General features: G+C 37.4%; 2 protein-coding genes across 21 annotated transcripts; one reads left to right on the forward strand and one right to left on the reverse strand.

Annotated features, from left to right (window-relative positions):
• Nucleotides 1–1,150: 1,150 nt before the first annotated feature.
• On the reverse strand, nt 1,151–5,895 carry LOC104099568 (uncharacterized). Of its 2 annotated transcripts, XM_009606602.4 has the most exons (5): nt 5,772–5,895; nt 5,270–5,337; nt 1,817–1,932; nt 1,636–1,698; nt 1,151–1,535 (listed from the first exon to the last, which is right to left on the reverse strand). In XM_009606602.4, the coding sequence occupies exons 2-5, from the start codon at nt 5,286–5,288 to the stop codon at nt 1,296–1,298; spliced, it is 438 nt and encodes a 145-aa protein (XP_009604897.1). In that variant the 5' UTR covers nt 5,289–5,337; nt 5,772–5,895; the 3' UTR covers nt 1,151–1,295. The 2 variants fall into 2 exon arrangements, with proteins under 2 accessions (XP_009604897.1, XP_009604898.1); XM_009606603.4 differs by lacking the exons at nt 5,270–5,337; nt 5,772–5,895 and adding an exon at nt 3,039–3,093.
• Nucleotides 5,896–5,965: 70 nt separating this feature from the next.
• Nucleotides 5,966–18,517, forward strand: LOC104099570 (callose synthase 3-like). 19 transcript variants are annotated; one of them, XM_070188313.1, is made up of 7 exons: nt 6,050–6,127; nt 6,275–6,317; nt 6,563–6,664; nt 7,393–7,469; nt 7,558–7,651; nt 17,708–17,755; nt 17,890–18,517. In XM_070188313.1, exons 3-7 carry the CDS (start codon nt 6,578–6,580, stop codon nt 17,896–17,898), a joined length of 315 nt encoding a protein of 104 aa, XP_070044414.1. In that variant the 5' UTR covers nt 6,050–6,127; nt 6,275–6,317; nt 6,563–6,577; the 3' UTR covers nt 17,899–18,517. The 19 variants fall into 19 exon arrangements, 11 of the variants coding, with proteins under 11 accessions (XP_070044412.1, XP_070044413.1, XP_070044409.1 ...); XM_070188311.1 differs by lacking the exon at nt 6,275–6,317 and having other exon boundaries at nt 5,966–6,127; nt 17,696–17,755; XM_070188312.1 differs by lacking the exon at nt 6,275–6,317 and having other exon boundaries at nt 5,967–6,127.
• Nucleotides 18,518–18,771: the final 254 nt, after the last annotated feature.

An 18,771-nucleotide genomic window follows, 5' to 3' on the forward strand; every position in this document is an offset into this window, starting at 1 on the left:
CTTTTTTCTTTATTTATCTTTTATTTTCAATATGAAGGAGTGCAGTCAATTGGAGTATGCTATGTGAGAAATGACAATAATATACCATCACCTCAAGATGTCATAAATCTTTTGAAATACCTTCTGTATCTTTTGAAATGCCTTCATTATGCAGGAGTGCATTCAAGTAGTTCTACAAGGTTAAAAAAGTAGTTTTTCCTTAGAAACATTTTTGAAACTTAGCCAAACACAATTTGATGCTCTAATATTGAAAAAGTTATGGGTACTCTTCAAATTACCTAACCAAATATAAATTATTTTTTTAAAAGTACTTTATCAAAATTTGATTCTAGTACTTTTCAAAAGAAGTAAATTTTAAAAGCTTGCATTACACAAACTATTTGTTTAGTTTGTTTCCTAACCATACAGGCCAGAAAGCAGTCCTGACACAATAACTGAGAAACAATCAAAATTATTCATTAACGTCAAATTCATTGACCCTAAACCAAATCTATACTCAATTTCCAAAAGGAAAACAAAAGGCAAAAGCGAGCTAAGAATAACTTCAAGAACTTTACCGTGAAACTCCCTAAAAAGATTGGTGATGAATAATGTGGAATAATAATTGTTTTAATTAATAAAGTATTTGGCTTATCCTTTTTGTATATGAATTGATGTAATATATTTAATTTTCATACAAATTGGAGAACCAAAAACCAAGCATACAACATGCATATTGCTATCCATAAAGTATAATGATACTATCCTTTAGGCCATATGCATTTGGCAGCGAGTACGATAGCAATCCAAAACGAATTAGAATTTTACATTTATGTGTAGTTAAAATCGAATAAGAAGTTTATCCGTGGATAATATTTTGAAAATTACAAGTACTTGGTTCATTAACAAATATTTTAAATTTTAAGGGCATAAAAGTCTATTAATACTATTGGGATATTTTTGTCATGTAAATTATTCATGTTTTTATAATAATATAGAAGATAGATAGATATAGATAAGGATTATAAGCTAGCTGAAAATAAAGAGGAAAACTGGACTATGGAGTATATAATTATTTAAAGGATTATTTCTATCATTTCTATCTAGGTATGATTCCCTTCGTCACTGATTAATTATTTTAACTACTTTAAAGGTTAACTGATAGAGATCATAATTAAACTATACTTGCTTTCATTCAAACAAAATAATGCCTAGAGACTAAGTAATAAATTAAAACCTCAAATTTTCACTTTTTATTTTTTAATCTATAACAATCAAATCCATACCTATTATGCAAAACAGATTTTTTGTTGAATCTAAAAGTGCAATCCGACCTTCAAATCCTGTCCGCCTCTGAGTTCTTCACGCAGCTCTTTCAGAAGTTCTTCCCGCAACTCTTTGAGAAGCTCATTCCGCACTTCTTGCGACACCTTTTCTTGCATCTGTTGCAGCCGATCGTGCACTTTTTGCGGCACCTTTTTCAGCGCTTCTTCCACTAGTCTTTCCTTTTTCTCTGAACTTCTTCTCATGTAATAGACAAGTGCGCTACCTGCCATCTAAAATGAGAAAAAAAAATAGTAGTATCACAAATAAATAGAAATTCCATATAAAATTAAGTACTATAGAGAAACAACGCCAATTAATTTAAATTAATACCGTCGAGAAAACGAGAGTTTGAGCGACTTCATCTACAACTTTCTTCTCGTCTTTTTGGGTTCTCTGAATTTCAAAAAGTGATTAAACCATTAATAGTCGATTTGCTGACTAAAACCAATTTTAAAAACTATAATTTTGAGAATTACTTTTCAACTCCATATATAAAAGAAAACTTGTTTACCTGAGCATTTTGGACAATGAATTGTTGGAATTTGGGATTCATGTCAGCACCTTTTCTCAAGCCAGAAGCTACAGGCCTTGCTATACTCCTCACCGCAAGGCGACCATAAATATAAACTGGTATAATAATGAAAAGAAGAGTACAAGAAATTATAATAATATAAGATGAGTGCAAAAGCAAGAATGATTGTAAAATATTGCTGCTCATTTTTTTTGAGGTGAAAAGGCTTTGAACATATTAAACATAGGGCAGAAAGCTTTTATTATTGGGATGAAAACGTAAGTGAAAACCCTTTTTGACTAAAAGCTATGTTACTTGGACTCTTCAAAAATGACGTTTGGTGTATTCTTCGAGGATCCGGCACAGGGTGCGGCAACATTTTTGGAGTCCAAACAACATAGACTAAAAGCAGTATCGTGACTCATTCTCACCCTTTAAAACCCTATTGGTACTTAAAATCACAGAACCATCTCCCCTTTAAATTCTCTGCGGATCTCCATTGGACCACCAATAACAACAACAAACCCAGTGTAATCCCATAAATGGGGTTTGGGGACGTATGCAGACCCTTACCTAATAAAGATAGAGAGGTTGTTTCCGATAGACCCTCGGCTCAGGGTATATCGGAATCACATATACGTTAGACGATATGTGTCAATGATCTTTCTAATGCATAGTAGGAATTTACTAGTCTAACATCTTCTCCCCAGTGGCCTGCTCTCCAAAGTCACACCAGACTTGGGGTTTAATTAGGACAATATCAATGTTCTGTAAATTGGGGGATTAATTAGGACACTGTCACTGCCCTGTAAATTACATTAAGAGGTAAGTAAAGCTAGTCGGATTCCTAGTCAAAGATGCAGTTAGCTGGCTTTTAGCTGGACCAGTGATTCATGAACTGACCACACCATAACTTTCTTTACTTATAACCGTGGTATCTAAACCAATTCGCGGACACCACGACTATTCTATCGAACACTTGTTATTTTCTACCAACACATGTACCGAGCCATGCCATAACATAAAGTCATAAACTTTAAGAATAAACGATAATCAGACAAAGTCATAAACTTTTAAATAAGAACTAATAGCAGGCGAGTATCACATCGCATTCGGGTCGCATTCATGCAAGATTTTGCAGCAATTATAACAAGAAGTCATAAGCTTTTAAGAATAAATTATACTAATCAGATAATGAAATTAGAACACCAAAATGACTCACTTAATTCAAACAGCGGCATGTTGTTGATTGCCAATAGCTTTTAGTCTCAAATCACAATCTCTCTTACAACTAGAACGTATATATATAAGATAAAAGAAAGCCAAACCAAAATAGGTTTGGATAATTTTAGGACTCTAGTTTTAAAACCCAAGTCTATGGGTCAATCAGTCAATTAACAAATGGATGGAGTAATTATTAATTTTCTTGTTTTTTCTTCGTTACTGAAAACAAAATTTTTTACTCTTTCCTTTTCCTTTCCAATTTATGTCTTATATTAGTTTAAACGTTTTAAAAGAATATCCTAGTTTTGCTCTTTTTAAAAAAAAATCTGTAATTCTAATATTTTAAGAAAAGGAAGTATACCCCGGAAAAATTGCGGTCGGAAAGGTAAAGCCGTTGGGTTTAGAATACCAATTGCATTAGCAAATGTTGTTATTGTAAGCAGAGGCGGCTCAATAACATTCTCATATTTTTCTTTTTGAAGTTCATTTTTTGAGATGCAAAGTTGATAATTATTTTTTATGATCAATTAAAGAAAAGACCTGAAAATGATGAATATTGGTCATATTTAATAAGTAGCTAATCAATAAGGAAGAAATCTTGCCCTTTAGAAGTCCGCATATGCCTTATTATGATTCCTTAGTTTGGGAATATCTTATGACAATTATTATTATTTGTGTGACTTAATACTGAAAATAAATATTGAGTTATTTTTTAAACCAAATAACTTTATATATAGAAAAAATAGAACATGTCATTTGTTGGAATAATGCAAAAATAAAATAAAATCAATAAAATTTATTTATTATATCTTTGTCTTCTACTGTTTCATCCTTTTTTTTTTGATAAGGTAAATTGTATTAATCAAAAGGGAGAAAAAACTCCCGTATACAAGAAGTATACCAAAAAGTAGAGAATTTACATCAAAACATGATTCTCTACAAAAGACGCCCATTCTTCTAAACAAATAGGGGCTATATGAGTGCACCAAAAAGCGATCAAAGATAAAAAAACTATTTTTAAGATGTGAAAAAGGAGACTCAATCCCATCAAAAGCTCTCCTATTTCTCTCCCCCCCAAACTATCCACATGAAAGCTCTCCTATTTCTATTGTTTCATCTTTATTACTTTAAGTTTGTACTTTTACCAATTTAACTCTTAATAAAGTATATAATCGATTTTGCTCAATTTTTAAAATTATTTTACCATCATGCTCTTCTTTTGGAAATAAATTTATGTATCCTAGGAATTTTGTCAACCTAAAAAAACAATTCTACTTATGTGATGAATTTGAAAAAGAATTAAATTGGATTTTTAAGTAGTTAGTTGATTCAAAGACTTAATTATTTATTCTCAATATTAAGGAAAATAATTTTTGATGATGCAAATTCTTAATATTAGCTAATTTCAAGTTTTAAACATATAACTGTAACTAAAATAATATTTAAGTGTAACTATATTTTTAAAAGAAGAATTTTATGCTTAAAGGATAGAAAAAAACCGATCTAACATTTCACGAAGAATTTTTGTTAATCTTAAAGTCCTAAATAATAGAAAGGTAATTAAGTAACAAAATTTATGTAAAATATATATTTAAAAGTTTAACCAACCAATTATTCATAATAATTAATTCTAAAATTTAAACCCATAAATATTTTCAACCTTCTTTTTTTGGTGAACAAGATAATTATATATAAATACCAAAAATAGTTACAGCATTAGGTCTAACATCTTCTCCCCAGTGGCCTGCCCTCCAAATTCACACCAGACTTGGGGTTTAATTAGGACAGTGTCAATGTTCTGTAAATTAGGGGATTAATTAGGACACTGTCACTAAGAGGTAAGTAAAGCTAGTCGGATTCTTAATCAGAGATACAGTTAGCTGGCTTGGACCAGTGATTCATGAACTGGCGCTGGCCACACCATAACTTTCTTTCCTTATAACCATGGTATCCAAACCAATTCGCGGACACCACGACTATTTTATCGAACACGTGCTACTTTCCACCAACACATGTACCGAGCCACGCCATAACATAAAGTCATAAACTTTAAGAGTAAACGATAATCACACGAAGTCATGAACTTTTAAATATCGAATTAATATATCAGCCGAGCATCACATTGCATTCGGGCCACAAATTCATGCAAGATGTTGCATCAGTATCAAGAAGTTATAAGCATAAATTATACTAATTACATAATGAAATTAGAACACCAAAAAGACTTACTTAATTCAAACAGCGGCATGTTGTTGATTGTCAATATACTTCTTCCAGAGATTGAATAACCTATGACACTTGTGTAAAGGCCAGAGCTTTCAGTTTCAAACCGCAAACCTAGAATGTATCAATAGGTAAATAGGGGGAGTATATATAGATATAGATAGCCAAACCAAAGCAGGACTGGATAATTTTAGGACTCTTCGGTCAGGGGCCCATTAATTAAAACCCAAGTCTATGGGTCAATTAATAAATAGATGGAGTTATTAATTGTATTGTGATTGTGATTCTTCTTTCTTCTTTGTTTCCGAAAACAAAAATTTATACCTTTCCTTTTCCTTTCCAATTTATGTGTTAAATTTTTTTAAAAGAATATCCTAGATTTTTATTTTTTTTTAAATGTAATTCTGATTCTAATATTTTAAGAAAAAGAAGTACACCCCGGAAAAATCGCCGGTCGGAAAGGTAAAGCCGTTGGGTTCAGAGATGGGGGTGACAGAAAAGGACTTACCTGGGAAATCGATCGCCGATTTGAGTCTGATGCAGACGTCGTCGTCGCTGGTTCGACGTTACGGCGGGCGGCGGAATTTCGGAGAAATCAATGTTGGAATGCACTGGATGGTTCTTGGTCGTGTTGTGATACTATGAATTTTCTTTTTAAGGATGTCCTAATTAATGTTACATAACGATGTCGTTTCCTCTGAAACTTGAAAAAAGAAGTCCATTTTTCAACATTTCTTTTTTTCTTTTATATATGTATATATATATATATATATACACCCACTATCGTTGTACATCAAGTTACTGCTGTGTTCGTCCCACACAAAATACTGAAGGTTGCTAAGGAATTAATGAAGAAATTATAGTGTATGTTGAGTTACTCTGTATTTTGCTATTGAAATTGATTGACAATCCAAGTTTGCGCCTTTATTTCAGTTTGTAATTATTTGTACACCTTTGTTCCTGGCTTCTTGTTCTACTAATTTCTCTGTGTCTCGCTCCTTCTCTGTTAAGTCTATGGCGATTCTGACCTTTCAATAGAGGTTATAATTAAACGGTAAGAACCTATGCATCGAAGGCTCCTCTTATTCTGCTTAACTCTAGGTTATCCACTGAAACCTAGCTCAAACTCTGCAAGCTCATTTATTTGCTCTTAAATATTTTTCTTTGTCATAAGAAAACTATTATTGTTAGTTATATCAACTACTGCTTTCTGTTAATTGCACAAAGAAAAATATTAACATAAAATTTGATTATATCCTAAAGCGATTGTGAAGTTTCTAATTGCTTTCTTTGTTGCAGGTGACGGCCTAAGTTATGGGTTTATGGATCACTGGCTTCTCTTGCCATCTCAAAGCCTCATCTGCCCAACACCACTTAGATCATAACACTCTTTCCATTCATGTAAAATATTCTTATAATGGATTCTGATAAAATTTGTAATCACAAAATATTTTAAAAGTTAAAATTGTGTGTCCGCAGTCTAGCTTAAAATTGTATTTTTATTCTTTTTGATGAGTAAATAATTTTATTAGAAAGAAAAAGCACCAAAAGAATAGGTGTAAATAATAACAAAACCCCACACGTAACACAATATTCATGAACCCCACATGATCAGTCTTGAACTAGGCCCTTTTATTGGTTAAATGTTTCCAATATTACAAATCATATAGCCATGAATGATACCTATTGTTTGTATTAAGTACATCGCCATAGGAATTGATCAATTTATGACAAGCTAACTTTAGTTTTCATGTCAAGAATCGCGCTGATCTTGCCAGCTTAGGTAGAATATTTGGTTGGAGTCGGCTGTCTACATCACACCCTTTGCTGTGAACGCGGGATGCTTTGTGCACCGTGCCGCCCTATAGATTTATAAATTACGAACAACTAAAGTGGAAAATAGTTCAAGTAAATCGGATAATGTGACCTTATTCATCTTGTTGTTGCCAAATTCTGGCCATGGACATGTCTTATATAAACATGCTTTCTAGTTCTCTATTCTAACATTCAGACCCAAATTCTGGCCATGGACATGTCTTATATAAACATGCTTTCTAGTTCTCTATTCTAACATTCAGACCCAAATTCTGGCCATGGCCATGGACATGTCTTATAACTGTCATTTTCAGGAAGCTGCTAGGAGCAGAAGAGGAAAAGCAAAGCATTCCCAGTGGAGGAACTATGATGATTTAAATGAATACTTTTGGTAGTCAACCTTTCCATTTTTCTGTTTTTTTTTCTGGTTCAGTTAATCAATATTTTGTTCATTTCTGACTTTACGCATAAAACTGTAGGTCAGCGGACTGCTTCAGGTTAGGTTGGCCCATGCGCGCTGATGCTGATTTCTTTTGCCTCCCTGTGGAAGAACTTCGTGCTGAGAGAAATGGGGTAAGGTTTTAGCTGCAGAAGTCATCTTAATAACACCATGTTATGTGCATTTGACTGTTTCCCAGCATTGTCAATTTATTTAGCATTTCATGCTTCCATCCCTTTGAAATGTTATTTAGCATTTGATGCTCCGCAAAAAGTTACTTCCTCCAGTGAAATGGAAATTAACTGACACAAATATGTTTTTATTGCACACAGCTATTGTGAATGGTAAAAAGTTTTACCAAGAAGTTGTTTGTTTATGTGGATGTGTATTTTTTTTTGTGAGCAGTGCTCCAGATTTATGTTGCGGCGCTATTTTGACATGATAACCTACATTAACATTGTTGCAGCCACTCTTTATGTGATTCTTAATTGGAAAGCTAGGCACAGCATGTCATTCTATGTTAAACTACGATACATATTGAAGGTCATAGCTGCAGCTGCTTGGGTGGTCATTTTACCTGTTACATATGCTTATACATGGGAAATACCTCCTTCATTTGCCCAAACCATTAAATATTGGTTTGGTAACAACTCAAATTCTCCTAAAATACCTCCTTCATTTGCCCAAACCATTAAATATTGGTTTGGTAACAACTCAAATTCTCCTTCACTGTTTATACTGGCTGTGGTAGTCTACTTGTCTGCCCAATATGCTCGCTGCTCTGCTCTTTCTTTTTCCCTTCGTTCATCGATTCCTAGAGAGATCACACTACAAAATTGTGATGCTGATGATGTGGTGGTCACAGGTATATGTTTTTTTGACTCATTTGTACATTTATAAGTGTGAGAAGGCACGGGAGAAAATATGTTATTGATATTGGATGATAAATACAATACAAGAGGTCCCTATTTATAGCTATACACTACAAGGAGATATTACTCCTCTTCCAATGTGGGACAAAACTACACTATACATATCGATAAACTAACACTCCCCCTCAAGCCGGTGCATACACATCATATGTACCGAGCTTGTTACACATGTAACTAATACGAGAACCAGTAAGATACTTAGTGAAAATATCTGCTAGTTGATCATTCGACTTTACAAACTTTGTAACAATATCTCCTGAAAGTATTTTTTCTCTGACAAAGTGACAGTCGATCTCAATGTGTTTAGTCCTCTCATGGAACACCGGATTTGACGCAATATGAAGAGCAGCTTGGTTATCACACACTAGTTCCATCTTGCTGATTTCTCCGAACTTTAACTCCTTGAGCAACTGCTTGACCCAAACTAACTCACACGTCGCCATAGCCATGGCCCGATATTCGGCTTCGGCGCTAGATCGAGCAACTACATTCTGTTTCTTGCTCTTCCACGAGACCAAATTACCTCCTACTAGAACACAATATCCAGACGTAGAACGTCTATCAAAAGGTGATCCTGCCCAATCAGCATCTGTGTACCCAACAATCTGCTCGTGGCCTCGATCCTCGAATAGTAATCCTTTGCCTGGAGCTGACTTTATATACCGAAGAATGCGAACAACTGCATCCCAGTGACTAGTACAGGGAGAATCCATAAACTGACTTACAACACTCACCGGAAAAGAAATGTCAAGTCTAGTCACGGTGAGGTAATTCAATTTGCCAACCAACCTCCTATATCTCGTAGGGTCTCTAAGAGGCTCCCCTGTCCAGGCAGAAGCTTAGCATTCGGATCCATAGGAGAGTCAATAGGTCTGCAACCCATCATTCCAGTCTCCTCAAGAATGTCTAAGGCATACTTCCGCTGTGAAATAACAATACCTGAGCTAGACTGAGCGACCTCAATACCTAGAAAATACTTCAATCTGCCCAGATCCTTAGTCTGGAAGTGCTGAAAGAGATGTTCCTTCAGATTAGTAATACCATCCTGATCATTACCAGTAATAACAATATCATCAACATAAACCACTAGATAAATACACAGATTAGGAGCAGAATGCCGATAAAAACACAGAATGATCAGCCTCACTATGAGTCATGCCGAACTCCTGAATAGTTATGCTGAACTTACCAAACCAAGCTCGAGGGGATTGTTTCAAACCATATAGTGACTTGCGCAATCTGCACACACAACCATTAAACTCCCCCCGAGCAACAAAACCAGGTGGTTGCTCCATATAAACTTCTTCCTCAAGATCAACACGATCTACAACAATAGCATCTCCCACTGGTGTGGACACATACACAGGAACACTCAAAGAATCACGGGGCACAACCAAATAGGAAACAAAATAGGATGACACATAGGAGTAAGTAGACTCCGGATCAAATAGAACTGAAGCATCTCTACTGCAAACTGAAACAGTACCTGTGATAACAGCGTTAGATAACTCTGCCTCAGGCCTAGCTGGGAAAGCATAACACCGGGGCTGGGCCCCACCACCCTGAACTACGTCCCTGGGACGGCCTCTAGCTGGCTGGTCTCCACCTCTAACGGCCTGACCTCCACCTCTAACTGTCTGGCCCCTACCTCTGGCTGCCTGACCCCTGCCTCTGGCTGGCTGAGCAGGTGGTGCAGCAACTGGTGCCGGAACCATGGCACGAGAACTCTGATGCTGTGAGTTGCCCGTTGCCCGACGGCAAAATCTAGCAATGTGCCTCGAATCACCATAAGTATAACATAACCTCGGCTGCTGTGACTGCCGACCCTGAAACTGACCCTGTTTACCTGAATAACCACCGTGATAACTCTGGAGTGGAGGTGCACTAATAGGAGCTGGTGGTGCACTGTAGGCTAGCTGGTCGGAATAATGCATCTAAGGGCCACGACCACCTGAGGCACTGTGGGATGCTTGGAGCGCTGAATGAAACGGCCTGGGAGGATGGCCTCTACCAAAAGTACTCCTACCTCTAGGTGAGGCACCGCTGAACTCAACGGAATGACGAGGTCTCTTGTCAGACCCCTGACCTCCCTGAGTAAGAACCATCTCTTGTCAGACCCCTGACCTCCCTGAAAAGAAATCTCACTCCCAGTCTCCTTAGCCATCTGCAATCTGATAGGCTGAGCAAGTCCATCAATAAACCTCCTCACCCTCTCTCTCTGTGAGAAGCAGAAGTATGGCATGACGGGCCAAATCCACAAAACGGGTCTCATACTGAGTAACAGTCATGCTGCCCTGCTGGAGACGCTCAAACTGACGGCGACGCTCCTCCCTCAATGTGATAGGCAGAAACTTCTCTATGAAGAGCTGAGAGAACTGGTCCCAAGTAAGAGCAGGTGACCCAGCTGGTCTGGTCAACAAGTAATCTCTCCACCATTTCTTGGCGGAACCAGTCATCTAAAATGCAGCAAAATCGACCCCATTGGTCTCCACTATACCCATGTTCCATAAAACCTCGTGACAGCTGTCAAGATACTCCTGGGGATCCTCTGAAGGAGCACCACTGAAGTGGACAGGAAAGAGCTTGGTAAACCTGTCCAATCTCCACAAAGCCTCAGAAGACATAGCTGTCCCATCTCCGATCTATGCCGCAATAACCGGCTGAACTAATCCGATTGGCTGAGCTGCTGGAGCCTGATACTAGGGAGCTATCTGCTCTGGAGCGGGAGTGGTAGGAGTCTGGGCTCCTCCTCCAGCCTGAGAGACTGCTGGTGCCATGGGAAATGCGCCAGTCTGGGCCACACTCTCCATAAGGCCCACCAAACGGACCAAAGCGTCCTGAAGTACTGGGGTAGCAATGAACCCCTCCGGAACCTGAGCTGGTCCGACAGGATCAGTCTGGGCTGGAACCTCCTCGTCAAGCTCTATCTGAGGCTCCACTCACGAGCATTCTAGAATTTATTACAAGTAATAGTCTGAAAGAAATACAACTATCTAAATGAAAGAAAACAGTAGGACATAAAAGATAGACGGGGACTTCAAGGTCTGTGAACGCCGACAGATCTACCTTGAGTCTCCGGATAGCGGACCAATAGCAAGATCTCGATCAACCCGAGCCGGTATCAAAATCTGCACAGTAAGTACAGAGTGCAGTATCAGTATAACCGACCCCATGTACTAGTAAGTGTCGAGCCTAACCTCGACGAAGTAGTGACGAGGCTAAGGCAAGGCACCTACAAATCAACCTGTACAATTTAACAGTGTATATACAAATAACAGAAATGAAGAACTAAACAGGAAATGTCGGGAGGGAACATACTGAGAGGAATACAAGATAAAGAACTACAACAGAATGATCACCGGAGCAGTCAATATACCATAAATCAACAGGAATAGTGAATACAGTAAGAAAAAATGCACGGCATCACCTTTCGTGCTTTTACTCTCAATCTCACCATAAGATTAATAGAAACGGCACGGCATCACCCTTCGTGCTTTTACTCTCATATCATGGCACTCCCTTACCATAACGCAATGCATAAATAACAACAGGGAGATAGAATAATAAGTACAAACCTTACTTCAATATTTGGATCCATAATATCAATCTCTAACTTTGAAATAAAAACTCAATTATCACCAGAAAATCCGTAAACATGATAAGAACGATAAATTGAACAACACTAGTATAACACGTAGCAATTTGGCATAGGAATGAGACAATATAAGAAAAACAGAGAAACATGGAAAAACAGATAAATTGGCGGTGCATAAGTACTCGTCACCTCACATATACGCCGCTTACATGAATTTCACTTAGCAAGTAATCTAAGGTTCCTAATTCCCTCAAATCAGGGTTAGACACAACACTTACCTCGCTCCGAAGGCCACTTAATTCTCAATCACAGCTTTTCCTTTGGAATTCACCTCCAAACCACTCGTATCTATTTAAAAATGACTCAATAATATCAAATATTATTAAAGGAATCAATTACATTGCATAAATTTAGATTTCTTAAATTTTCCTCCAAAAAGTCGAAAATCGACTCTGGGCCCGCTTGGTCAAAACCCGAGGTTCGGACCAAAATCCATTCACCCCCGAGCCCGAATATATGATTGGTTGTGGAATCCGACCTCAAATTGAGGTCTAAATCCCTAAATTCCCGAAATCCCTAGTTTCTACCCTAACTCCTAATTCTACCATGAAAACTCTAGATTTTAGGTTGAAAATTCAAGAAATGTAAGGGGTAATTGAAAGAAATGGTTTAGAATCACTTACCAACAATTTGGGGAAGAAAATGACTCTTGAAAATTGCCTCTACCCGTTTGGTTCTTGAAAAATGTTGAAGAAATGGCTCAAACCCGTGTTTGGAGTCTGTTTTAAGTCACTGGACAGGCCTTCATCGCATTCGCGAGAGGCCTGTCGCGATCGCGATGCACAACGACCTAAGGCTTTCGCGTTCGCGAGTCTTTCTACGCGTTCGCGTAAGGCAACTCCCCCCAAGCCTTCGCGTTCGCGACCCAGTGGACGCGTTCGCGTAGAAGAACATAACCCCCTCCCCCAGGTCCCTTGAACTATCGCGTTTGCGTGGGACAGATCGCGTTCGCGAAGGGTACCACCCCCAACGCTTCGCGTTCGCGACCAGTCCTTCGCGTTCGCGAAGAATAAATTTCCCCTGCCCCCATTTTACCTTTCGCGACACTACTTACGCGAACGCGAAGAAGGGCATACCAGAACAGCTGCTGCAGCAAAAATCTCAGATTTTCTAAGTGCAAATCACCCTGTAGCCTATCCGAAACTCACCCGAGCCCTCGGGGCTCCAAACCAAACATGCACACAAGACTAAAAACATCATTCGAACTTGTTCGTGCGATCAAATCGCCAAAATAACACCTAGAACTACGAATTTAGTACCAAATCAAATGAAATTCTCAAGAACACTTTAAAATCCATATCTTCTCAACTGGACGTCCGAATCACGTCAAATCAACTCCGTTTCTCACCAAATTTCACAGACAAGTCTTAAATATCATAATAAAACTGTACCGGGCTCCGGAACCAAAATACGGACCCGATACTAACAATGCCAAACATTAATCAATTCTTAAAAACAATTAATTTTCATCAAAAATTCATAACTTGAGCTAGGGACCTCCGAATTCGATTTCGGGCATACGCCCAGGTCCCATAATTCGATACAGACCTACCGGGACCGTCAAAACACGGATCTGGGCCCATTTCCCAAAAATATTGACCGAAATCAACTAAAATCAACTTTTAAGGCAAAAATTCTTATTTTTATTAGTTTTCAACATAAAAGCTTTCCGGAAACCTGTCCGGACTGCGCAAATCGAGGTGGGTAAAAATGAGATTTTTAAGGCTTAAGAGCGCAGATTCGAGTTCTAAAACATAAGATGACCTTTTGGGTCATCACAGTACTATCCCTAATACACTTATATTTCTCATATTAGAATAAGCCAAATGCCCTAACCTCAAGTACCATAGGCTTACATCATTTGAAAGTGCAGAACAACATGAAACTGAAACTAAAGACTTAGTACTATCCCTAATACACTTAGAAGAAGCTGGACAGTAGTCCTTCTTGGAAGCTGAAAAAACTGGACAGTAGTCCTTCTTGGAATCAACCAAATTCTACTAGGCTTGATGGTGTGAAGTAGATAAATCCCTTGTTTCTCCTTACCAAGAACCACTGGCCTCTTCATTGAAGGGGCATGTAAAATTGCACCAATAGAGTGAAAAATGAGTAGACAATTAACATGCTGACAAAGTTTGTGAACTGATAGAAGGTTATACTTAAAAGTAGGAACAAAAAGAACATTAATCAGACTGAGATCAGGAAGAACTTGTACATTTCCTGCCTGAGTGACCCTAACCCTTTGTAAGTTAGGAAGATTAACAAAGACTGGCTTGACTAAGGTTCTAACATTGAATAGAAGATTAAGATCGCATGTCATGTGTTCAGATGCTCCTGAGTCTAAGATCCAAATAACAGTATTAGCTATTTTTGAAAAAGAGTATTTAGGTATACCAGCACAATTTGCAGTCATATTCACTTCTGAGTTGATGTCTCCTTGTGGTGTAAACTTAGCTTGTTGAAGTACCTGATATAGATTGTGATACTGCTCTTGAGTGAGTCCTTTCTCCAAACCATAGATTGACTGATCAGAATTAGGATCTGTTGTGGTTGCTGCATGTTCCTGAACACCTCCTTGAGACCTTTTGTTAGTAAATTTAAAATCTGCAGGAAACCCAATGATTCTGAAGCATTTCTCAACTGAATGTCCAGGCTTCTTACAATAAGAACATACCACTTTGTTTCTCTTTCCCTCAAAATTTCCTCTCTTATCTGCTTGAGCATACTTCTGACCTCCATATTGTTGTTTTGTGGCCAAGAAAGCAGAGTCAAGAGGATGCTGTGCAACCTGGATTTCTTTCTGTCTCTCTTCCTGGATCAAGAGTGAGTAAGCATGATTGATGCTAGGAAAAGGTATGGTCATGAGAATATTGCTTTTCACTCATGAATAAGTATCGTTCAGCCCCATCAGGAACTGAATAATCCTTCCATCATGCTAAGATCTCAGAGATCTACTCTTTCCTCCACAAGAGCACTCACAACTACAGTGAGTACAGGTATCAAAACTTTCCAACTCATCCCAGATTTTCTTAAACTTTGTGTAATACCCAGCAATATCAGAACTTCCCTGAACTAAATTGCTAAGTTCCTTCTGCAGCTAATAAAGCAAAGCTCCATTGCTTTGACCAAATCTATCTTCTAATTCCTTCCAGATTTCTTTAGCAGTCTTAGAATAAAGGACACTCTCAGCAATCTGCTTTGAAAGAGAGTTCAGCGGCCATGATATTACCATATCATTGCATCGACTCCATGCCTTGAAAGAGGGTGAATCTGCAGGTGGCTATGTGATCGTCGCATCTATGAAGCCAACCTTATTTTTAGCCGAGGGAGCTATGAGGACTGTCCTACGCCATCCTCCATATCCCTTTTCATCAAAGATGGAATTGACAAGAATCATCTCAGGTGAATCTGAAGGATGAAGGTGAAAGGGATGAGAGCTATCATTTGTGATAGTGATTTGAGGGGATTGGATTGTGGAAGGACTTCCAGCAGGCAGTGTAACAGAGGGATCGTCAGTGACCGCCATTGAAGAAGTCCAAGAGAAAACTTGAGCAAGAAGATAGGATCTAGACCTTTTGCTGTGATACCATAACCGAAACGAAAGTTGTAATGGAGAACTTTTTGTTGTCTATTTCATTCAACTGTGTACAAGTATTTATACAAAGCAAAAGGAATAAAAATCTGTTATGCTAGGTACAGGTGTCCTATCACTATTTGTCTATGTGTAACTACCTAAAAGAATCTTAAGAAAGAATATAGAGAAATTAATATGTACATATTTTAACTACACACTACACACGGTAAAAGAAGCTTCTAGATTTCTAATACTCTATTTCATTCTTTTACTCAAATGGACGGCCAAGATATGTTCTCTTTTAAAGCAAACAAACGGACGTGATTAGCTTTGGATCTCTGAAGACAAAATGATCCTGTCTTTGGACATATCGTCATTTGAGTTTAAGCCATCTCCTTTACCAAAAATTTTCTGTGGACTGAGTTTGGGAAATTCCGACGCCAATAATAAGTAACTTTTATCTTTTTACAGCTGTTCTACAGCATACTGATCTGTTATTCAGCAACTTGACAGGTGCTTTGGTGTTGTAAATTGAGTCATGAAATGATGAATTGTGCTCTGTTGATAGTATACAATGTCAAAAATCAAGACGGGAACAAGATCATCGGCGAACCAATCTTGGACTATATCATGAAGGCCAGCTGTAGTCTGTGCAATTTGGAAACTTTTCTATTTGCATCTATAAGGACCGATCTACTTTTTCTGGCTGTTCCATTTCCACGCTCTTGGTCTCTGTTGCCAACCAAGAGGTTGTGAGTTCGAGTCACCCCAGGAATAAATGTGGGGAGTTCTTAGAGGGAGGGAGCCGAGGGTCTATCGGAAACAGCCTCTCTACCTCAGGGTAGCAGTAAGGTCTGCATACAAACTACCCTCTCAGACCCCACTAGTGAAATTATACTGGATTGTTGTTGTTGTTGTCGTCTCTTGGTCTGTTGTGTTGCCTCTTCTATGGGAAGATTAGTTGGGATTACTACAAGGATGAGCCACAGCTTAATTGAGTTAACTGAAAGTGATAGGCTATGTCTACTATCTGAAGTAAGTGATGCCCTCACCAATCTTAGATGCAATACAGTGACTGTTGAAGTGTGGAACTACAACACCCGAGTAGAAAATGGGGTTACAATTGCTGACCTAGAAAGTTGTCTATGATCAACAACTTTTATGCAATGCTCTTAGAGGCAAGTATAAAATCAAGAGATGCTATGATATTGGTATATCATGTTACCACTCACACTGAAAGAAGGCTTAGTAACAGTTCTCTAAATATCCTAATTGATTCCATAACATGTAAAATAATACTATTATATTTTCTATATATCAATAGCTGTTTTGCAGGTAAAGGTAGTCCCTATTGCAGCTTGCTTTTAATATTTTATCATGTGTATGTATACATGTTTTGTTGACCTCTATACTCATGGAACAAAAGGTAATTAAAATCACAGCTTGACGTTTTTCCTCCTTTGCATTTCTCTCAAGATTAGTAATTACAATGAATAACAACTTCGTCTCCTCTTCTGTCATCTCCAAATTGGAGAACTTCTTTTGTAGTCTTGAGTTCTCAAATTTTCTCTGGAAACTCTTGGATACAAACTGCACCTGTGTAGGAACTGTTGCTTCTAATCAATTCACCTTCCTTGAGTTAAAAGCCTGTATTATATTATATGTAATACTGATATGTGCCTATACTTTAACATTTAGAGATCCTGCTTATAGGTGCTAACATCCTCCTGATTAGTTTGAATGATATTTAAATGCACATAATGTGTTTTATGTGCGCACATGTTATCTTAGAAAATTTGATTTAGAATAAGATTGAGAAAATCATTGAAAACATGATTATAGGATACAATTATTACCTTGTCAGTTGAAATGGTTTACAGTAGCACTTCAGAACCTTATTTGATCACTTTTTGCATCATATAAAGGTTATCCAATGAAAAATGAGGATATCATTTTGATTGAGAACTTAGGTTCCTATGTTATTTTAAAATCTGGATACAATTTTATATTCTTTTAGTGTTTTCCGCAGCTTGGTACGTGCGAAATGTGGTTCGGAACTCTGATAATTCATTACCAGGTATTGATATCTTTTTGGATTGAGAATTTTAGTCTATACATGAATCTAAATTCTGAACTAAGTTTTGTACTCTTGCAACTGTTTATGCGCTTTTTTGGTGTATATTTCTGTAATTTCCGCGTACTTTTCTGCAGTTTGACTAAAATTCTGGACTAAGCTTGTTTGAGGAGTATTTCAAGTGCTATAATGGCGTTCACTCACAACTTCAACTTCCATATACTGTGTTTGAACTTCAACTATAAATCTTTTCTTTTTGTGAACTTTAACCAAATATGTGTGTACACAGTAGAGTTATGGAGATTAAAATCTAAAGATTTTGATAAAAGGAGAATAAATAACATTTGATATTACATTATAGGGTTCACATTTGTCATCTTTCTTGAGCCGAGGGTCTACCGGAAACAGTTTCTCTACCTTCCTAGAGTAGGGGTAAAATCTATGTACACACTACACTCGCTAGACCCCACGTGTGGGATTCCATTGGATTTGCTGTTGTTGTTGTTGTTATAGGGTTCGCATTTGGTTGGTTGTGTTAAAATACAACTTTATAGGAATGACTATTAAAGAACACGAGTCTTTCTGCTACCTGTCGCTCTATGAGGATGCTCGCCTATCCAAAATGGCAAAGTAAAATAGGATTAGAATTACAGGCATGAATCGCTACATTAACATTAATCTTTCAATCCTGTCATTGTTCATTCCCATTGTAAGCTGCCTTTGTGATTATGTAGTGCTAATGGCAACACTTTTTGACAATCCAAATTCCATTTTGTATGTACCTGTATAGCAAATTCCTATTTAAATGAATGTCTAAACATCATTACCTTCAATTAAATGGAGAGAGTCGTTCAAAGTTCAAACATAAAAGAAGTCATAAAGGTGAAACTCGTCGATATTGGAATTTTTGTAGATATTTATTACGTTACAAGGTGAAACATATGGTATTGGAATAGTGTTTGGATGATACTTTTAAATATTTTATGGATTAAAATTTTTATACAAGTGTTTGATCGAAA

Source organism: Nicotiana tomentosiformis, chromosome 11, assembly GCF_000390325.3.
Source record: "Nicotiana tomentosiformis chromosome 11, ASM39032v3, whole genome shotgun sequence".
Lineage (NCBI taxonomy): Eukaryota > Viridiplantae > Streptophyta > Magnoliopsida > Solanales > Solanaceae > Nicotiana > Nicotiana tomentosiformis.

Coding starts and splice junctions, on each gene's coding strand:
- LOC104099568 (XM_009606602.4), bottom strand. Junction 1,699..1,816: donor TCATTGTCCAAAATGCTCAG/GTAAACAAGTTT, acceptor TTTGAAATTCAG/AGAACCCAAAAAGACGAGAA. Junction 1,536..1,635: donor AAACTCTCGTTTTCTCGACG/GTATTAATTTAA, acceptor TTCTCATTTTAG/ATGGCAGGTAGCGCACTTGT.
- LOC104099570 (XM_070188304.1), top strand. CDS start 6,578: ATGGGTTTATGGATCACTGGCTTCTCTTGCCATCTCAAAGCCTCATCT. Junction 6,665..7,392: donor ATAACACTCTTTCCATTCAT/GTAAAATATTCT, acceptor TGTCATTTTCAG/GAAGCTGCTAGGAGCAGAAG. Junction 7,652..16,191: donor TTCGTGCTGAGAGAAATGGG/GTAAGGTTTTAG, acceptor GCAACTTGACAG/GTGCTTTGGTGTTGTAAATT.